At 40.6% G+C, this 22,857-nt stretch overlaps 2 protein-coding genes across 3 annotated transcripts in view; both read right to left on the minus strand.

Moving 5' to 3' along the window:
* The window catches only part of LOC110537682 (ubiquitin carboxyl-terminal hydrolase 2), a 48,937-nt gene extending 34,074 nt beyond the window's left edge, over window positions 1-14,863 (minus strand). Inside the window, exons 1-3 of one of the 2 annotated variants that reach the window (XM_021623909.3) lie at window positions 14,637-14,838; window positions 14,390-14,423; window positions 13,227-13,821 (exon numbers count right to left, since the gene is read on the minus strand). In XM_021623909.3, coding sequence (XP_021479584.2) covers window positions 13,227-13,766 — 540 coding nt within the window. In that variant the 5' untranslated portion in view covers window positions 13,767-13,821; window positions 14,390-14,423; window positions 14,637-14,838. Of the gene's footprint in view, window positions 1-13,226; window positions 13,822-14,389; window positions 14,424-14,636 lie in introns of both variants that reach the window. The other variant, XM_021623908.3, reaches the window with a different exon arrangement.
* A 5,277-nt stretch (window positions 14,864-20,140) lies between these two features.
* The window catches only part of LOC110538902 (alpha-tectorin), a 43,965-nt gene continuing 41,248 nt past the window's right edge, over window positions 20,141-22,857 (minus strand). The window contains exon 24 of the mRNA XM_090192586.1: window positions 20,141-22,054. Coding sequence (XP_090048712.1) covers window positions 21,951-22,054 — 104 coding nt within the window. The 3' untranslated portion in view covers window positions 20,141-21,950. The remainder of the gene's footprint in view (window positions 22,055-22,857) is intronic.

The following is a 22,857-nucleotide window of genomic DNA, read 5'->3' on the forward strand; positions in this document are numbered from 1 at the left end:
GCAAACCCATCACCTGGTGATATTTGTTGGGGTGTGGCTTAAGTCACAATTATTCTACAGTATTTTAATGTGTGTGTTTCGGTAGGTATCTCCAATGGTGGGGCAGCATTTATTCTTTAGAAATATGTAAAAATAAAAAATAAAATAAAAAACGATTAATTAGATCAGTACAGTGTCTTGCAAAAGTATTCACCCCCTTGGCATTGTTCCTATTTTGTTGCCTTACAACCTGGAATTAAACTTGATTTTTTGGGGGGGGTTGGTATCATTTGATTTACACAACATGACTACAACTTTGAAGAGGCAAAATAGTTTTTTTTATTGTGAAACAAACAAGAAATAAGACATAAAAAACAGAAAACTTGAGCATGCATAACTTATTCACCCCCCTACAGTCAACACTTTGTAGAGCCACCTTTTGCAGCAATTTCAGCTGCAAGTCTCTTGGGGTATGTCTCTATAAGCTTGGCACATCTAGCCACTGGGAGTTTTGCCCATTCTTCAAGGCAAAACTGCTCCAGCTCCTTCAAGTTGGATGGGTTCCTCAGGTGTACGGCAATCTTTAAGTCATATCACAGATTCTCAATTGGATTGAGGTCTGGGCTTTGACTAGGCCATTACAAGACATTTAAATATTTCCCCTTAAACCACTTGAGTGTTGCTTTAGGTGTATGCTTAGGGTCATTGTCCTACTGGACGGTGAACCTCTGTCCCAGTTTCAAATCACTGGAAGAATGAAACAGGCCTCCCTCAATAATTTTCCTGTATTGAGCACCATCCATCACTCCTTCAATTCTGACCAGTTTCCCAGTCCCTGATGCTGAAAAACATGGATGGTGTTCTCGGGGTGATGAGAGATGTTGGGTTTGCACCAGACATAGCGTTTTCCTTGATGGCCAAAAAGCTCAATTTTAGCCGTATCTGACCAGAGTACCTTCTTCCATATATTTGGGGAGTCTCCCACATGCCTTTTGGTGAACACCAAACATGTTTGCTTATTTTCTTCTTTAAGCAATGGCTTTTTTTTCTGGCCACTTTTCCATAAAGCCCAGCTCTGTGGAGTGTACGGCTTAAAATGGTCCTATGGACAGATACTCCAATCTCTGCTGTGGAGCTTCGCAGCTCCTTCAGGGTTATCTTTGGTCTCTTTGTTGCCTCTGATTAATGCCCTCCTTGCCTGGTCCATGAGTTTTGGTGGGTGGCCCTCTCTTGTCAGCTTTGTTGTGGTGCCATATTCTTTCTATTTTTTAACAAGTGACTTAATGGTGTTCCTTGGGATGTTCAAAGTTTCTGATATTTTTTTATAACCCAACCCTGATCTGTACTTCTCCACAACTTTGTCCCTGACCTGATTGGAGAGCTCCTTGGTCTTCATGGTGCCCCTTACTTAGTGGTGTTGCGGACGCTGGGGCCTTTCAGAACAGGTGTATATATATTGAGATCACCTGACACTTAAATAAAGTCCACCTGTGTGCAATCTAACTAATTATGTGACTTCTGAAGGTAATTGGTTGCACCAGATCTTATTTAGGCCATCATAGCAAAGGGGGTGAATACATATGCACGCATCACTTTTCCGTTTGTTTTATTTTTAAAGTTATTTTCAGATGATCATTTGAATCAGGCGTGTAGTGATAGGGCAAAAACTACAATGTGCACCCCTTTGGGTCTCCAGGAACAGAATTAAGAAATACTGAGTTAATATATTAATAAGAAAGAGAGTTCCAAACCTCTCTGCCAATATCAGCTAGTTTTCAGTTTTCCACTCAGACCACTCCCAGACAGTCCTAGCAAAATTCTTGCTTGAGAAATTGCTCTTTGCTAAGAAGCCATTTGTTTATTTTTTTACCATTTAATTTTTTTTTAAATCAGAGTAAGTTACTTAAAAATGGCTGCACATTGTCTTCGATTTAATTTGAGCATATCATGATGTAAATAAAAGTTTGGAGACTCTGTTGTTTGTATGGGGGTAGGACTGCAATTTGCAGCACTTCTGTAGAACCACCCATATAGTGCACTACTTTTGACCAGATCCCTATGGGCCCTGGTAAAAAGTAGTGCACTTTATAGGACAGGGATCATCAACTAGATTCAGCTGCGGGTCAAATCTTTCTTGAGTGGTTGGTCGGGGGGCCGGACCATAATAAATAACACAATTTAGAAGCACAAACAGATAATATTTGACTAAAACAATCATTTCAAACCTTGCTTACATTTGTAAACAATCACATTCAGAAAGTATTCATACCCCTTGAATTATTTCACATTTTGTTGTGTTACAGCCTGAATTCAACATTTTATAAATTTAAGTTTCTCACTTATCTACAAACAATTTCCCATAATGAGAAAGTGAAAAGATGTTTTTAGAAATTTTAGCTAATGTATTGAACATAAAATACAGAAATCTCTCATTTACATAAGTATTCACATCCCTGAATCAATACTTTGTAGAAGCACCTTTGGCATTGATTACAGCTGTATTTCTGGGTAAATCTCTAGGAGCTTTCTACACCTGGATTGTGCAACATTTGCGCATCATTCTTGTCAAAATTCTTCAAGCTCTGTCAAATTGGTTTTTGATCATTGCTAGACAACCATTTTCAGGTCTCGCCATAGATTTTCAAGCAGATTTAAGTCAAAACTGTAACTCGGCCACTCAGGAATATTCAGTGTCTTCTTGGTAAGCAACTCCAGTGTAGATTTAGTCTTGTGTTTTAGGTTATTGTCCTGCTGATGAATTCATCTCCCAGTGTCTGGTGGAAAGCAGACTGAACCATGTTTTCCTCTAGAATTTTGCCTGTCCCTTTTTTTTGAACTATTACTTTAGTGCCTTATTGCAAACAGGATGCATGTTTTGGAATATTTGCACTCTGTACAGACCTTCCTTCTTTTCACTTTGTCATTTAGGTTAGTATTGTGGAGTAACTACAATGTTGATCCATCTTCAGTTTTCTCCTATCTCAGCCATTCAACTCTTTAGCTGTTTCAAATCACCATTGGCCTCATGGTGAAATCCCTGAGCGGTTTCCTTAGTCTCCGGCAACTGAGTTAGGAAGGACGCCTGTATCTTTGTAGTGACTGGGTCTATTGATACATCATCCAAATTGCAATTAATAATTTCACCATGCTCAAAGGATTATTTATACCTTCTTTTTTTACCCATCTACCAATAGCAGCCCTTCTTTGCGAGCCATTGGAAAACCTCCCTGGTCTTTGTGGTTGAAATTGTGTTTGAAATTCACTGCTCGATTAAAGAGTACAGAGATTATTATTGAGGCTATAACACTTATTTTGCACACAGAGTGAGTCCATGCACCTTATTATGTGACTTGTTAAGCACACTTTTACTCCTTAACATATTTTGGCTTGCCATAACAAAGAGGTTGAATAATTATTGACTCAAGATATTTCAGATTTGAATTTTTTCCACTTTTTCCAGTTTGACATTCTGGGGCCAGTGACAAAAAAAATCTATATTTAATCAATTTTATATTCAAGCTGTAACACAACAAAATGTGGAACATGTCAATGGGTGAAAATACTTTCTAAAAAGGCACTCTATGTCTCTCTATTTCCAAAATTTAAAATCACTTGGAACTGATTTCCTGGAAAATAAAAAATAAAACTTGGGGGAGCAAATAAAACTACGCTTGGCCACCAGGAACCTTGATATAGGGAATATGTTTCCATTTGAGATGCAGCCCCAGAGTTCCTGACAGGGTCTTCTGACATCATCACCACCACCCACACTCTGCTCTCCGCTCCCAGCCAGCTGTCAATTACCGCTATCGCTACTAAGTCATCTCCCCCAATAGCACACTTTAAGGTGGAACATTAGCTGGTGGTGTTCCTGGGGGTTCTGATTGGTTGGTGAGTGTCATTGCCGTTGCTGCCAGCCAATAGGGCAGCTTTAGGGCGCCACATGTATCTAAACTATTCGTTTTGACATGACATAATGTTCAACTTAGAGAACATGGCAATACATAGTCTCTGCTAATATGATCTTTCTGCCTCGTAGCATTTTTTTTTATGGAGAAACAGAGAGAGAGAGTGAGCAAGATAAAAGAGTGTGAAACAGAGAGGCAAAAGAGAGGGAAAGACAAAGAAAAGGCAATATAGAAAGTTTGAGTAAGAATGTTACTTTCTGGTGCTTATTGAGAAAATGTTGAACTACCTGAAACCAAGTGGTTTATTTCCTACTTGTTTCACTGAATCCCACTGCAATTTAAAAGGAATTTAAGCAGGTAATAATGAGGCAATAAAGCGGTTACCAGAATTTCCAAGTAAACACTACACTCCTAGAAACAGGTTTAGATTTGTTCTTAACGGGCTTAACGGGCTACAAACGCTTGTCACTGTAGTCAACAAAATTAAGGAGATGATTGTGGACTTCAGGAAACAGCAGAGGGAACACCCCTCTATCCACGTCGATGGAACAGTAGTGGAGAGGGTAGTAAGTTAAGTTCCTCGGCGTACACATCACAGACAAACTGAATTGGTCCACCCACACAGACAGCATCGTGAAGAAGGCGCAGCAGCGCCTCTTCAACCTCAGGAGGCTGAAGAAATTCGGCTTGTCACCAAAAGCACTCAAACTTCTACAGATGCACAATCGAGAGCATCCTGCCGGGCTGTATCACCGCCTGGTACGGCAACTGCTCCGCCCACAACCGTAAGGCTCTCCAGAGGGTAGTGAGGTCTGCACAACGCATCACCAGGGGCAAATTACCTACCCTCCAGGACACCTACACCACCCAATGTCACAGGAAGGCCATAAAGATCATCAAGGACAACAACCACCCGAGCCACTGCCTGTTCACCCCGCTATCATCCAGAAGGCGAGGTCAGTACAGGTGCATCAAAGCTGGGACCGAGAGACTGAAAAACAGCTTCTATCTCAAGGCCATCAGACTGTTAAACAGCCACCACTAACATTGAGTGGCTGCTGCCAACACACTGACTCAACTCCAGCCACTTTAATAATGGGAATTGATGGGAATTGATGTAAAATATATCACTAGCTACTTTAAACAATGCTACTTAATATAATGTTTACATACCCTACATTATTTCTCATATGTATACGTATATACTGTACTCTATATAATCTACTGCATCTTTATGTAATACGTGTATCACTAGCCACTTTAAACTATGCCACTTTGTTTACATACTCATCTCATATGTATATACTGTACTCGATACCATCTACTGTATCTTGCCTATGCCGCTCTGTACCATCACTCATTCATATATCTTTATGTACATATTCTTTATCCCTTTACACCTGTGTGTATAAGGTAGTAGTAGTTTTGGAATTGTTAGCTAGATTACTCGTTGGTTATTACTGCATTGTCGGAACTAGAAGCACAAGCATTTCGCTACACTCGCATTAATATCTGCTAACCATGTGTATGTGACTTATTTGATTTGATTTAGTTGTACCCTGTAAGATACGTCCTTTGTACCTTTTTTATAGGAACATAATTGCACCCCAGTTCATACCTCAGATAGTACCTTTCTTACATATAGTCCACAAGTACAAAAGCATGCCTTTAGATAAAGTACATTTAGCCTTTAGATAAAGTAAATTTAGCCTTTATAGAGTGCCATCACAGTGAGTGCCATCACAGTGACAGAGCCACTTGTTCCTTGTAAGTGGCATAAATGTACCTCTACCATAGACCACTTAAAAACTGGTTCAACACTTCCACTCAAAGGTGGCCAAAAATAACTAACTGAAAGCAACGCCCCCACTAAGCCACGCCGCCATTATAATTACCCAGTGTGCCTTGCCTTTGAGTAAATTGTAGAGTTACCACCCATGACATGGTTGCTCAATTAGTTTGTTTTCAACCGAATATACAACTCTTTATGACAATAAATTACATCTCATAATACCTTATTTTGAGGCCTAAATTCACCCTAATACAGTGATCATTAAACTCATGGTTTACGGGCCACATCAGGCCTACAAGTAGGTTTGCAAAATTCCTGTAACTTTACGGAGTTCCTCCTTATTCCCTCCCATTTCCAGGAATTTTCCAACCAAGATCTCTAGAAAAAAGTTGCAACCCTATCTAGGATATTCAACAGTTGGAATTCTTATTAGCCCGCAACCGGTATTCAGAATGAATGCCAGAATTAGAAACATTATGAGGAGACTACCTAAGCCATTTAAACTAGAAGAACCATTTCAGTAACAGGTGCAAAAAATCCAACTAAATTAATGGATTAGTTTAGGAAAATGTATGTTATTTATCTTTGTATAGCATAAGATTAATCAATCAATGCACATGCAAAAACACAGATATTTAAAACAATTCTAAAAATCAACCTGCAGTATAGCATGCTGGGAAATATGATCATGATTATAGTACAAATCTTCCTTTTAGGATAGCACCACAGTGACAAAGCCGTTAATTTCAATTGGCAAAAGTTAATTAAGTTAATTTCAAGTGGCAAATTGTATCTTATGGTGGGTATTGAGAGTATTAAGGGTTCACAAAATAAAAGTTTGTACCCTGGAAAACAGAAATGTACCTTCACCGTAGAATGTCATGACTGTACCTTTTACATTCAAAATATTGAGTACAAAAATGTTCCATTATACTAGATTATCCACACATGTAACCTAAAAGAAAAGGTACCGAACAGTACCATGTGAGATCATTATGTGTACCTCGGAAGGTACATTGTGTATTTGGATCTATCTTTTTGTACGTCAGGGAACAATTTGTACCCTAACCGTACCCTTATTTCTAAGAGTCAGGTAAACACAAATGGTTCCTTGTAAGAAGAAAAGACAGACAGCGAGAGGACTGAGGTGTCTGGGCAGTTCCTTGTATACGTGCTAGAACCCACATGGACCTCCCCAGTCTCTGGTCTCTCTGGGTTCTGTCAGAGGTGGACATTTACATCAAAGAGCAGGTAAATGGTCACGAACACACACGGACACAGGAACAATGAATGTGCTGGTTAGACTAGAAGCCTTCATCCTAGGAGGACTCATCGGCCCTGACATCAATCTATATAGCTAGCGTGACACAGAAAAGCACAGAGGACAGCAGCAATTGTAGCCTTGATTTGATAGCGTCTTTGTTAACCTTACAGCTCTGTACAGACCATTAGGGAGACAGGTAAAGTTAACAGTTTATTGCTGTGCGCTGGGCAGAGTCCAATGCCACGTAACTCCATCATGTACTTTGATGATGAATCAGGTTATGATTGGATGGTAGATGACATCTGTCGTAAGTGAGATGTCCTTGATCACACACACACACACACACACACACACACACACAGGATAAACCTGGTTGTTATTCAAGGCACACGCCGGTTCTCTCCCTCCCGATGTCACCTCACCTCGCCAATATACTATACCAGGACAGTTTAAGCCTGACCGCATTCCACAATCACTGTGTCACTCCAGGAAAGAGCTGTCTGGGTAAGGAAAGCTAAAAGACTCAAATGGCAGAGTTCCATTCAAGATCAATTTAACAAGGATATTTTAGAGCCAGCAGTGGGAACTGAATAGATTTCTGTTAAACGTTAGCATGGAAACTATTTATTTTGGGGACAATTACATTACCTACAGAATCCTGGGTCGTATTCATTAGGGCAAACAATTGAAAACGTTTTAGAATGTAAACGAAAATAAGCCTCTCTCAAGTCCAAGGAGTGCCCACAGTTCATTTTAGTCTGTTTCTTCTATTTGGTGCCTAATGAACATGCCCATGGTCTCAGTACTTCTCAGTGAAAGAAAAGGAAGAGGAGCGGTGTCTCTGGAAACAGTAACGCTAGGATGTGTCTTATTATTAATAAAGGTTTCCAAAAATGGCTGTAAATCAGAAACATTACATAAATGCATTAAAAACAATTCAATTGACCACACATACACTACCGGTCAAAAGTTTTAGAACACCTACTCACTCAAGGGTTTTTCTTTATTTTTTCTATTTTCTACATTGTAGAATAATAGTGAAGACATCAAAACTATGAAATAGCACATATAGCATTATATTTGAGATTCTTCAAATAGTCACCCTTTGCCTTGATGACAGCTTTGCACACTCTTGGCATTCTCTCAACCAGCTTCACCTGGAATGCTTTTCCAATAGTCTTGAAGGAGTTCCCACATATTCTGAGCACTTGGTGGCTGCTTTTCCTTCACTCTGCAGTCCGATTCATCCCAAACCATCTCAATTTGGTTGAGGTCGGGGGATTGTGGAGGCCAAGTCATCTGATGCAACACCTCATCACTCTCCTTCTTGGTAAAATAGCCCTTACACCGCCTGGAGGTGTGTTGGGTCATTATCCTGTTGAAAAACAAATTATAGTCCCACTAAGCCCAAACCAGACGGGATGGCGTATTGCTGCAGAATGCTGTGGTAGCCATGCTGGTTAAGTGTACCTTGAATTCTAAATAAATCACCAACAGTGTCACCAGCAAAGCACCCCTACATCATAACACCTCCTTCATGCTTTACAGTGGGAAATCCACGTGCAGAGATCATCCATTCACCCACACCGTGTCTCACAAAGACACGGCGGTAGAACCAAAAATCTCCGATTTGGACTCCAGAACAAATGACAAATGAAATTTCCACTGGTCTAACGTCCATTGCTCATGTTTCTTGGCCCAAGCAAGTCTCTTCTTATTATTGGTGTCCTTTAGCAGTGGTTTCTTTGCAGCAATTCGACCACGAAGGCCTGATTTCACACAGTCTCCTCTGAACAGTTGATGTTGAGATGTGTCTGTTACTTCATCTCCATGAAGCATTTATTTGGCCTGCAATTTCTGAGGTTGGTAACTCTAATGAACTTATCCTCTGCAACAGAGGTGACTCTGGGTCTTCCATTCCTGTGACTGTCATCATGAGAGCCAGTTTCATCATAGCGCTTGATGGTTTTTGCAACTTCCACGTTGACTGACCTTCATGTCTTAAAGTAATGATGGACTATTGTTTCTCTTTGCTTATTTGAGCTGTTCTTGCCATAATATGGCATTTTACTAAATAGGGCTATCTTCTGTATACCCCCCAACATTGTCACAACACAACTGATTGGCTCAAACGCATTAAGAAGGAAAGAAATTCCACAATTTTACTTTTAAGAAGGCACAGTTGTTAATTGAAATACATTCCAGGAAGCTGGAATGAAGCTGGTTATGAGAATGCCAAGAGTGTGCAAAGCTGTCATCAAGGCAAAGGGTGGCTACTTTGAAGAAGTAAAATATATTTAGATTTATTTAACACTTTTTTGGTTACTACATGATTCCATGTGTTATTTCATAGATTTGATGTCTTCACAATTATTCTACAATGTAGAAAATAGTAAAATAAAGAAAAAAACCATAAATGAGTAGGTGTTCTAAAACTTTTGACTGGTAGTGCACGTGTTATGCAAGCCATAAAACTGAAATGCAAACTTACACACAATAATATTGACACAAACAAACCTACATATACATTAGAATACATTCACAGAATTGAAAAGACATTCTCACCCACAGGCACACACTCTGAAATATCACACCCACTCTCTCTCTGCTCACATCTGAGAGAAAGAACACCAAAGTCATTACTAATATTCCTGATATTACCCAATACATCACATGGTCTGCATCTCAAATGGCACCCCTAGTGCACTTATTTTGTCCAGAGCTCTGGTGAGTAGTGCGCTATATAGGGAGTAGGGTGTCATTCAGGACATAACCATGATGCCATGGAAGCCTCTGCGGGAAAAGTCCTTCTAGGGAAACCTCCCATACTATTGCTAGATGAGGCATCATCACCCTGGCAAACAAACAAGACAGCACATCAGTAGATCAGGCTACATGACTCACATTCGCCACTCAGAAGATATGGATAGTCATAAGTCTACTCTCATCTAAGATGATGATACTGAGAAACAAACTGTCATAACAAACAACATACACTCAATAACCAATGATGTAGACACACCTTATTTTGTGGTTTGGCTTCTTCCACCTCTTACATTAGTGGGGTTTTTTTTGCATTTAGGGTTTATCTTTCAAAAAAAGATAAAGCTATGAAGGAAAAAAATATTGCAATATTGTCAAAACAATAAAATATATCATCAAAGATAATATCCCGATGTAACTATAGATTTTTCCCCCTCATCACTACTATGAATAAGGCCAGTCCTCCATTCCATTTTTTTTAATTTATTATTTGAAACCAAATAAACTGATTTAGGACATAAAGGTCACAACTCATTTCACTGAAACATTGAAAAGGCTGTATAAAACCCTGAATAAATAAAATCTATGATGACTAATAAGTGGGTTTGGTTATGGCAGAGGCTGAATGCCTACATATGGATCTCAGTCTTGTTGTCATTCTCATAGTAGCGGCACTGCCCCAGGTCACACTGGGAGTACAATTGCTGACAGTGCGGTGAATAAAAATGCAACTGTAATTATTTTCAGGAGATTTTTAAATGTGCGTCTGAACAGTCATCAAAACCTGCTGTTTCTTAGAATGCAGGGTTGACTCCTAACTTGAGAGACATGCGCACATGCACATAACTCTAGTTAAGTATTACGTTTGTGTCAATGAAAGTTTTGTGTGAAGGTTTCAAGTTGTTCAGTGCTCTCTAGTCTATACCATTTTGGTACTATATTGTCAAAGATAGTATTCCTTTGCCCTCTCTGTTGGACATAGGCAAGGATGCCATCAAGTGGTCTACAGTGAGTATTGAACAAATACCTAAATTATTTCACCTCAATGTCCTTGTGTGCTTTTACCACCGGCCCTGTGTCTTGAGAGCCCAGGTCGTGTCTACACTTGACATTTACATGCGACTTCTGCTATCAGAATACGAAGACCACATTGAAAAGACAGGTCTAGATACACAAAAGTAACTGTGGTCTGATTGTGTTCATATCTAACTGACCCCTTCAGAAGGTGGTCAGGGATGCACTGTGTGCGGATTTCTCCTCAGTCTGGACGCAATCATGTTACCGAAAGCGCATACAGTGGGCGATGTCATCAGGACTCCTCCCACAAGTCTCCAGAAAACTTGTGTTTTGGGACCGAGAGGCACCTTTATTTAACTAAGCAAGTCAGTTAAGAACAAATTCTTATTTTCAATAATGGCCTAGGAACAGTGGGTTAACTGCCTTGTTCAGGGGCAGAATGGCAGAGTTTGACCTTGTCAGCTCAGGGATTCGATCTTGCAACCTTCCGGTTACTAGTCCAACACTCTAATCACTAGGCTATCTTTTCATTCTAACGTTAGAAGAAATACATTTCTAGTGTGTGAGGAATGTGTTTGCTAGCCTCAAATGCTAGCCAGCTGGCTAATATTTCGTGAAAAAAATGTTTGATTGGCTAGAGTTATGCTAACCAGTTTGCAATCACTTTAGCATTGCTTGCTAGCTACAGAGGTTAGCTGGCTAGTTAGCTACTGTCATCAGTTGCTGTTGTGTTATTATCATATTTAGCCTGGCATTTGAATAAAGCGCAGGAATAGGGAATCCGGACACACTGTGGACACATTTAAATATAGGTGTAGACGCATGACGTGTTCGGAATTCCTTGAATGTAACTACGATCAGAATACTACATCTGCATGCACTGTCAAGTTAAGACACGGCCCCAGAGGCCTGGCAAGCAAAGCTATGTAACCAATGCCACCATGGAACATCCAAGTCATATAGCTATCTTTATCTGCAGCTGATGTGCACCTTTAAATGTAAACTCAGCTAAATCACATTGCCACGAGCAGCACAGCAGATATTGAGATGAGTGAGATGCAAGACTTTTCAGTCACACACAGCATCTGTGCATGTACAAAGGTTTACTTCACGCTGTCACAGAACCAAAACAGCTGAAGATGAGCCTTGTGCGTCCACACTCGTAGTTGTGGTGGAAATTGACCCACTATTGCTGTATACTTTTGGAATATACAGTTGAAGTCGGAAGTTTACGTGCACTTAGGTTGGAGTCATTAAAACTCATTTTTCAACCACTCCACAAATGTCTTGTTAACAAACTATAGTTTTGGCAAGTCAGTTAGGACATCTACTTTGTGCAGGACACAAGTAATTTTTCCAACAATTGTTTACAGACAGATTATTTCACTTATAATTCACTGTATCACAATTCCAGTGGGTCACAGCGTGGTAGCCACTGCTCCAAAACCGCCATAAAAAAGCCAGACTATGGTTTGCAACTGCACATGGTGACAAAGATTGTACTTTTTGGAGAAATGTCCTCTGGTCTGATGAAACGAAAATAGAACTGTTTGGCCATAATGACCATCATTATGTTTGGAGGAAAAAGGGGGAGGCTTGCAAGCCGAAGAATATCATCCCAACCGTGAAGCACAGGGGTGGCAGCATCATGTTGTGGGGGTGCTTTGCTGCAGGAGGGACTGGTGCACTTCACAAAATAGATGGTATCATGAGGGAGAAAAATTATGTGGATATATTGAAGCAATATCTCAAGTTAAAGCTTGGTCGCAAATGGGTCTTCCAAATGGACAATGACCCCAAGCATACTTCCAAAGTTGTGGCAAAATAGCTTAAGGACAACAAAGTCAAGGTATTGGAGTGGCCATCACAAAGTCCTGACCTCAATCCCATAGAAAATTTGTGGGCAGAACTGAAAAAGTGTGTGCGAGCAAGGAGGCCTACAAACCTGACTCAATTACACCAGCTCTGTCAGGAGGAATGGGCCAAAATTCACACAACTTATTGCTGGAAGCTTGTGGAAGGCTACCAAAAACATTTGACCCAAGTTAAACAATTTAAAGGCAATGCTACCAAATACTAATTGAGTGTATGTAAACTTCTGACCCACTGGGAATGTGATGAAAGCAATAAAATCTGAAATAAATCCATCTCTCTACTATTATTCTGACCTTTCACATTCTTAAAATAAAGTGGTGATCCTAACTGACCTAAGACAGGGAATTTTTAGGATTAAATGTCAGTAATTGTGAAAAACTGAGTTTAAATGTATTTGGCTAAGGTGTATGTAAACTTCCGACTTCAACTGTACGTCATATTGCTGAGTCTACCTATGAATCAACTACAGATCAGCTCAGCCTCATAACAGTACATAACATTTTATTTTTACGAATAATGGTATCAGTATGTCTCACTCACTCTCCTTCACCCACCATTCAACTATGCATAGAACTATGTATAGAACTATGCATAGAGTATGTACAGTACTTCCGTCCCACTAACTCACCTCAGAGACCCAGTTGGGAAAGCTATAGTAGTCAGCTCTGGCTGGACTCAGTCCTCTGATGGCAGGGCAGGGCTGCTGGTCAGACAGCCCCATGGAGGCCAGGTCCTGGGTGAGGGTCGACTGGCTGACCAAGCGATGCCGTCGGGACAAGGGCGAGGTGGACACCATAAGGTACGCCGGACGAGTCGGCGAGAGACCCCTACTACCCCCATTGGTGTTAATACGCTCCCCAACCGGCCGCCATTTGTTGGTGGCCCCCAGGGCTCGGCTGAAGCTTTCACTGCGCCGACTTGCCTGGGGGACCTCGATCCTGGGGAGGGGTAGCTGGGCTCTCCCCCTCTCTGGCCCTCTGTGGTTGTGGCTGGGGCTGATGAGGCCCAGGTTCCTGGAGGTGGAGATGGCATACATGGAAGATGGGAACGGGAGGTGAAGAAGCTCTGATCCTCTACGGGGGTAGCTCATGGTGGGCTCATAAGTGCTGTAGTAGCCCAGGGGGTTGGAGCTGGGGCTGTACCTGGGGGTGGAGGACACTCGAGACATGCTGGAGCAGAGAGGTCAGCCACAGGGAATGATACAGCAGGGATGGATACCAAGACTGGAAGAGAGCAAGGAAGGAAGAGCATCAAGTACTGGTCTGAGGTAAAGGAGTTGGACCCCCCCTTAAGATACAGCCAATAGAGCTGTCAGCTTCCATCTAAAATCAGATCTGCTGTTTTGAACAGATGTGTATTGGATACAGGTGGAAGATACACACTTTACGTGCTACACACAAAACACACACAGACGAGGCCGAATCTCACTGACACACATAGGCCCCCCCTAAATGAGAATGGAAAACATGACACAAAAACACAGATCACGTGCACACACACACACACTGATACATTACAGATGCATGCATCACACACACACACACACACACACACACACACACACACACACACACACACACACACACACTATATGAAAGTCCCAGTGTCACCCCTCTGGTTATGATATTCAAGACAACCAATGCGATGTCATGAGAAGCTTGTTATGTCGGTAGGCACAAATGTGCTCATTTGATAGGCTCCATAAATAACGTTACAAGGCTGACAAGGAAATCCACTGGCTGCCAATGTGCATGTTACTAATGCATTAATCAAATAAACTCAAACAAACACCTGTTGCTGTAGTCATGTCGTTGCTATAAACAATCTGAAAGACAAGAAAGAAAGCCTCGATTGGAGGGGGTAAAAAGTACCATAGCAACAGTAGTTGTCTTGTCCACCAATGTCCTTTTACATGGAAACAGATTTAAATCCAGTCGGTAACCAACGTTCGATTTACACTAAGCCAGTTAACGTTACATCATCGCAATGAGCTATTACTGTACAGTAGGCTATATAGAAGAAGTATGTTATCTCTCACCTTCGAAGGCACTTTTATGGAGTGTCCAAAACATGCATCTTCTGTGTCGATGTCAAACCAACATTTATTTTGCCCTTAACTATATCTGCACATTATTTATTCTATGTTCCACTTTCAATCAAGATAGGGATAAAGTTGCAATGTCCTTGCGCGCAGTGTACGGAGCATGAATGCATGTAACAGGTAGGTGAGGTCTATTTCTTCTTCTTCTTCTTCAAATTTGTATTGGCCGATCGCAACCAACTTAAAAGGTGCTTAGAGTGCCACCTATGGTATTGGTGTGGCCCTATTAATCTACTCCTTTTATCTAGCCCTGTGTTTCTGCATACTTTTCTGTACCCGGAATTTAGGATTCCTGAATTTGGGTTTACGAGTGTTTTGGCACAGGGTTGTGACAACTAAGGAGGACACTGTGTCCCGGTGTTGTTGCCATTCATGTTCTCCCTATTGAGTAGACTGTATCACGGTAACATCTAGATGGCTACCAATATTCGTTATTTTTTGTGCAGTCTGCTATCCTTATCGCTGGCGACACTGCTGTTACAGCTGCCCTGTGGCATGCACCCTATTTTCCAAAAACACCGCTGCTCTCGTATCAGCTTTCTCCATTCAAATCTTAGTTTAGCATTAGAATTATTCCACAAAAATGACGAAGGATCAGCTGCTAGAAAGATATCACCTATGGCTGCAAATATTATAATGCTTACACCTACTATAATAATGCACTAAATCAAGATTTGGCACATCATTGCCCACTTTTTAGGCTACACATGAAATATATTGAGACAAATTACAGACAGTAACCTATACAAGTAGTAAAATACTCAGTTGGTTGAACATTAAATGTATTTCAATATGATTGAAAAAGGCCTATTGCCTACTGTATTTATTATTTATTCCAGTCATCTCGGGTTTTAATTTGAAGCATTTTTTATATGTCTCTTGTTTGGTTCAATTGTGCTTGTAGTCAACTTTGTTCTGAAGTTATCTGTGTTAACAGAGAGGCGCATAAACCATGTGATTCTTTGTTTATTGGAGATCTTCTGTGTATAAATGACATGGGAGGGCAAAAAAAAGCATCTAACGACCCAGTTAGCTGTTCTACCAGTGGTTTGAGGCAACCAGAGATGGGCAATATTTCTGATACTTGTATTTGAAATACGTATTTTAATTACTTCTGGATATTTTGTAGTTTGACACTGGTTTGAACTACACTTCATCTTGTATTTTGCATTTTCAAAATACTGTAATATGAATTTTCAAAATACTAAATACTTTTCTATACCATTTTTTGTTTGTTGAGCCAGAGCATACCAAATATGCTCAATGGGTGACATGTCTGGTGAGTATACAGGCCATGGAAGAACTGACATTTTCCACTTCCAGGAATTGTGTACATATTCTTGTGACATGGGGCCATGCATTGTCATGCTGAAACATGAATAGCACAGTCTCTCTGTGCATTCAAATTGCCATCTTTAAATGTCCATAGCTTATGCTTGCCCATATCATAACCCAAACGCCACCATGGGGCGCTCTGTCAGCACAACGCCATACACATGGTCTGTGGTTGCGAGGCCGGTTGAACGTACTGCCAAATTCTCTAAAACGATTTGGCTTATGGTAGAGAAATTAACATTGAATTATCTGGCAAACTCTGGTGGACATCCCTGCATTCAGCATGCCAATTGCACGCTCCCTCAAAACTTAAGACATCTGTGGCATTGTGTTGTGTGACAAAACTGCACATTTTAGAGTGGCCTTTTATTGTCCCCCCAGCACAAGGTGCACCTGTGTAATGATCATGCTGTTTAATCAGCTTCTTGATATGCCACACCTGGAAAGTGGATGGATTATCTTGGCAAAGGAGAATTGCTAAAAGGGATATAAACACATTTTTGCAAACAGTTTGAGAGAAATAAGCTTTTGGTGCCTATGGAAGATTTCTGAGATATTTTATTTCAGCTCATAAAACATGGGGCCAAGATTTTACGTTTATATTTTTGTTCAGTGTAAAAATGAACAATTGCAAAGCATGCTGAATATTACTCTGATGAGCTCTGCCCCGAAACAAGGCCAATAACCCTTTGTGCTTTGCCGTTTATTTTTGGTATGTTCATTTTCACATATACACATTTGTATTTTGGTCATTTAGCAGACTTAACCTTTACTGAGAATGTTGTTGATGTTCGGGCTGGCTACATGCAAATGTATTTTTATATTTTAAAATACAAAAGGCGTGTATTTTAAGTCAATACATTGATCTTTATGGTATTTTGTGCTTGTATTTTGTAATAGTGTTTTCAAATTTTTGCCCATCCCTAGGGGCAGGCATTAGATTAGGTTTACTAGCGTTTTCAAGTACAACATTAATAATGGTGATTTTGGGAAACAGCTCGGAGATTTAACGATGCTCCTACAAAGGTTCTAAAGATGAACTTAGCCTTAAGATGCTTTTGGGAAACCGGGATCTGGAGTGTGAATTCATTGCGCTTTGTGGCACAAAAGGGAAGGGGAAAAGGACAGGAAAAAGGGAAGAAGAATTGCCTACCAACGAACGCTACAGCCATTAAAACCTCACCACTATTCCACTACTTGGTCCTATCTGATCCTACACAAGGCTGGCAGCTATCGTTCGACACACCTTGTAAGCACACTGCAGTACTTCTCTGTAACTGCCACCACAACATCTATTTTCTATGACTTACGTTCCATTTCTGCGGTACAGTTGATAACCATGGCTATAAACGCTAAGAAGCCAACCTTACTAAAATGCATGTTATTTCAGCATGATCTCATAGATCATAGATTTTGTTGCGATTCTGCCATGGGCAGATAGAACATTTGGAAATGTTATAAAACAAATCCATGCAATTCTACTCATTTTGCCATGGGGCAGAGATACATTTTTGCTGTTCTAAAGCAAGTTTCCTGCAGTTCTACACATTTTGCCATGAGGAAGGCAGAACATTTTGCAATGTTATAACAAATGTTCTGCAATTCTATTCATTTTGCCATGGGGCAGAAATAAATGTTTGCAGTTGTAAAGTTACATTCCCTGCCATTCTACCCAATTTTCAATTTTTCAGTTTTAAAATTAATTTCCTTCAATTCTACACATTTTGCCATGACTATGCCATGTTAATTACATCTGAGTAAGAATGACTAACAAATTCACTGGGGGCCGCCTGGAGGTCAGGTTGCCCGGTCCGTATTCGGCCACAATTACTACAAGCTTAGATAACTGGCTAGACTAACTTACAAGTCTAAATATTGCTAGCTGACATGACTAATTTAGGGACTGTCAGTGACTGACAACACAAGAGAAAAACTGCTGAAGCACAACCAAATTTTGAACTTGCACCTTGTGTATTATTCTATTTTAACTACCAACAGTAAGTTGAGACCCCAACTGAGTTCCTAAAAAAATATATAGTAGTAATCATTTGGGGTCTTCACTGCCTCAGCATTATACACCTTCTGTACTACTCTGATCCTGGCAACATCAACCTACCTTTCTCTCTCACCAGACACTTCTGATCTCCAGTAAAAAAAAAAATTGTTAAATGTCTTTTAGACCCGCCCATCACACGGTAGTTTGGGCAACGAGATACCCATGTCCTGCACACGCTCACCTGTAGAATTTCGTGCCTATTTATCATTCACCTGTACAAAGTCAAATTACCGGTAAGCATATTAGCATTTGTAGCACTTTCACAAATGTTTACCATATAATTAGTTGAGTTTCTGTATATTTGTTCAAATGTTTTTTTCCAACTGTGTTTTAACCCCTTTTTCTCCCCAATTTCGATCTTGTCTCATTGCTGCAACTCCCCAACAGGCTCGGTAGGCGAAGGTCAAGTCATGTGTTCTCCGAAACATGACCCGCTAAACCACCATTCAACTGAAGACCAAGGTCAGCCTGCAGGTGCCCGGCCCGCCACAAGGAATTGCTAGAGTGCGATGAGCCAAGTAAAGCCCCCCCAGCCAAACCCTACCCTAACCCGGACGACGCTTGGCCAATTGTGCGCCACCCTATCGGACTCCCGATCATGGCCGGTTGTGATACAGCCCGGGATCGAACCCGGGTCTGTAGTGACGCCTCTAGCACCGCGTTACAGTGACTTTTAACCACTCAGGAGGCCCAGAGGCCCTGAGTTTATGGTTTTATAAAATCATTGAAGCATTAATGCATGTAGGTGCAACTTTTTAAGAAACATTGACATAACAGAGACACAATGGTAATTATGAGAACCATTCAGTTTATTCTGGAAATGGTATTGCTTCTCTAAAATGGGATGGTTGCCTTTCTTGTCTTGCTGCCTTTTTTGGGTTACTTAATTATCCAAATTCAATATTTAAAGGCCATTTGAAATTCATACAATATCACATTAAAAAGCCTGTATTAACAATCTGTACATTTGTACATAATGAAAATGTTATGAAATCCTCCGATATTTTCTAAAAGAAAATTGTTATTGCTAGCTATATGGAGTTGGGTGAGCTTCCTTCTGTGTCATTCATTGTACAAAAACATTACCTGTTCACGTGCTGAGAACAGCATAGGTAGGCACATCTGGTATATTGCCATTACATTTATGGGGGGTCAATTAAAGAAGACATCCTCTTCCGCAAACCACTGGAAACCAGGACAACAGGAGAGGATATGGACAGCTTTGTGACATCAAATGGACTTTGGTGGTCAAGATGTGTTTGTATCTGTACTGATGGCGCAAAAGCCATGACAGGTAAACATAGTGGAGTGGTAACGCGGGTGCAAGCAGTTGCTCCCGACGCCACTTGGGTACACTACAGCATCCACAGAGATGCTCTTGGTGCCAAGGGAATGCCTGACAGTTTGAAAGACATTTCGGACACTACAGTGAAAATGGTTAACTTTGTTAAAGTAAGGCCCCTGAATTCTCATGTATTTTCTGCACTATGCAATGATATGGGCAGCAACCATTTAACGCTTTTACAACATACAGAAGTGCGCTGGTTATCATGTGGCAAAGTATTGACATGTTGTCACGAGAATTTTCAATCCCAATGATGATAACTAAACAATTATTTAAGCTTTGACCAATCCCAGAGGTTTGTAAGACCCTGGGTTTAATAATAATTAGGCAAAGATTCAGCTTCTGCAAATGGTTCATAAGGTTTATTCAGAGAACGTTCTAAAGTCCACCAAAATGTGAGCAGTCTATAACCCCCCCATATACACGCACACATACACACACAGATAAGAGGGACCTTGGAAGGAGCCTCTTTCCTGTTGTCCTTTGTTCTCTCAGCTCTCACACCACTACACAGCAACACAATGGTATAGTCACACATATTATGGAATTATCACTACTAACACATTTCATACAATTATATGATTTCAGGGTGGAATCATTAGTCATTAATTTAAACATAAATTCCCTTATTACATGTTTTTTTTTCACTTGTCTGACTGTAACGCCTGTTGGTGGAAGAAGTGGATGGCCAAGGTGCAGCGTGGTACGTGTTCATGCTTTTATTAGAACTGAACACTGAAATAACAAAAAGAATGAACGAAAACCGAAACAGTCCTGTGAGGTGCAAAACAGAAAACAACTACCCACAAAACCCATGTGGGAAAAAGCTACCTAAGTATGGTTCTCAATCAGAGACAATGATAGACAGCTGCCTCTGATTGAGAACCACACGGACAAAAAACAAAGAAATACAAAACATAGACAATTAACATAGAATGCCCACCCTAGTGACACTGACAGCTTGCATGAAGACGAGTTTCTTACACGACTGGTCTATCTGGGTGATGTTTTTTCTCGCCTGAATGATCTGAATCTAGGATTACAGGGACTCTCCACAACTATATTCAATGTGTGGGACAAAATTGAAGCTATGATTAAGAAGTTGGAGCTCTTCTCTTCTCTCGCATTAACAGGGACATAACACAGGTCTTTTCATCATTGTATAATTCTTCGTGTGCAAATGAACTCAAGCTTACGGACAATGTCAAATGTGATATAGCGAAGCACCTGAGTGAGTTGGGTACACAATTAGGCAGGTACTTTCCCGAAACGGATGACACAAACAACTGGATTCGTTATCCCTTTCATGCCCTGCCTCCAGTCCACCTACCAATATCTGAACAAGTGAGCCTCGTCGAAATTGCAACAAGCGGTTCTGTGAAGATTTCATTTAATCAGAAGCCACTTCCAGATTTCTGGATTGGTCTGTGCTCAGAGTATCCTGCCTTGGCAAATCGCGCTGTTTAAACACTGATGCCCTTTGCAACCACGTACCTATGTGAGAGTGGATTCTCGACCCTCACTAGCATGAAAACTAAATACAGGCACAGACTGTGTGGAAAATTATTTAAGACTGAGTCTCTCTCCAATACAACCCAACATTGCAGAGTTATGTGCATCCTTTCAAGCACACCCTTCTCATTAACCTGTGGCGAGTTATTCACAATTTTCAATGAACAAATAAAGTTTTATCATTTATGTAAGATGGCTAAATAAAGAGCAAAATTATTGATTTTTGTTATTTTATTATTTGTGCCATGGTCCCTTAAGAGCTCTTTGTCACTTCCCACAAGCTGGGTTGTGACAAAAACTCACGCTCATTATTATGTTTAATAAATGCATCGTATAGTGTGGGTGTGGCAGGCTTACAATGATGGCAAAAAAACAACATTTGAGAGTGTGCTGGCCTTGGCGCTAGAAGGGGTATGCAGCTGGAGGTTGAATGTTTGAAGGGGTACGGGACTGTAAAAAGTTTGGGAACCACTGCACCAGAGCATTACTTTGTATGTTACTGAGACTCATACTGTAGTTTCAGATTAGGGGATTAGGGGCTGAGAAGGGAACAGGTAATCGATTCACATACACAGCCTCTGATTCACATATAAATAATGATACAATGATTTTAAAAACATTTTAGCAACCAAGCTTTGCTATCAAAGATAAATGTAGAGCAAACTATCCCCTCACCTCTCATAAAAAAACACTGTATCTAGCACTAATTCACTAAACTGTTTGTTAAATGAAATATACCGACTTTCTGCTGTCTAGCTAAAGTATACGTGAATAGAGAGACTCTTTTGGAGGGCTTTTTCCATTGTGATCCAGTGCCCCAGTCTTGTGAGTTGTTGTTGTTTTTGTTTAGTGCAAAGGGTGGGAAGTGCCTCTCTGCTCTGTGATTGGTTGCTGTGGCAGTCTCTGTGACAGTGAGTAGGAAGTGTCTGCTCTCCTCTGGTTGGCTGTTTTTTTCGTGTTATATCTCTCTCTCCCTCCTCTCTCTCTGACTGTCCGCCCAGGGTTAGGAGAAGAGGGAATTGTGTGTGTGAGTGAGGAGCACGGAGACCACGGTGCTAAGAGCCAGAGGGAAAACAAGGGGTCGAAGGTCAACGCTGGAGCTGACAGCTGCATGGAGGGAATAAAAAAATAGAATGTCTTATGAAGGTTAGAATAGAAGGTCAGATGAGAAAGAAGGTTGAATCTGTTTGAAATTCACTGCTCGACTGAGGGACCTTACAGATAATTGTTTGTGTCACAGATGGTTGGTGTCACCTTAATTGAGGAGGACGGGCTTGTGGTATTAGCTGGAGTGGAATGAGTGGAATGGTATCAAATACATGGTTTCCATTCCATTTGCTCCGTTCCAGCCATTGTTATGAGTCGTTCTACCCTCAGCAGCCTCCACTGGGATGTGTGAGGTTGTCATTCAAAAATCATGTTAAATACTATTATTGCACACAGAGCGAGTCCATACAACTTATTATGTGACTTGTTAAGCACATTTTTACTCCGGAACTTATTTAACCTTGCCATAACAAGGAGTTGAATATTTATTGACTCAAGACATTTCAGCTTTTCATTTTGACATTATGAGGTGTTGTGTGACACAAACTCTCAATTTCATACATTTTTAATTCAGGCTCTAACAACAACATTTGGAAAAAGTCAAGGGGTCTGCATACTTTCTGAAGGCACTGTAAGTACCTTCAAAATTAAGACAGAGTATGTGCCCACTGTACAGTGCGCGGGATCAATGCATTTTCAATTCAGTCTATTGAAATGGAATTGACCCAATCTCTCATACATTGTACCTTTTTTCTTTGCCAAATTCCCATATTATGCAGAAATCCTGATTTGAGGATGACATTTTTCTTGCTTATTCCCTTCTGATTCCGATAATTTTCCAACCGGGATTTCTGTAAAACCTG

Source organism: Oncorhynchus mykiss, chromosome 12 (genome assembly GCF_057628025.1).
Source record: "Oncorhynchus mykiss isolate SJ-2025 chromosome 12, ASM5762802v1, whole genome shotgun sequence".
In the NCBI taxonomy this organism is placed as follows: domain Eukaryota; kingdom Metazoa; phylum Chordata; class Actinopteri; order Salmoniformes; family Salmonidae; genus Oncorhynchus; species Oncorhynchus mykiss.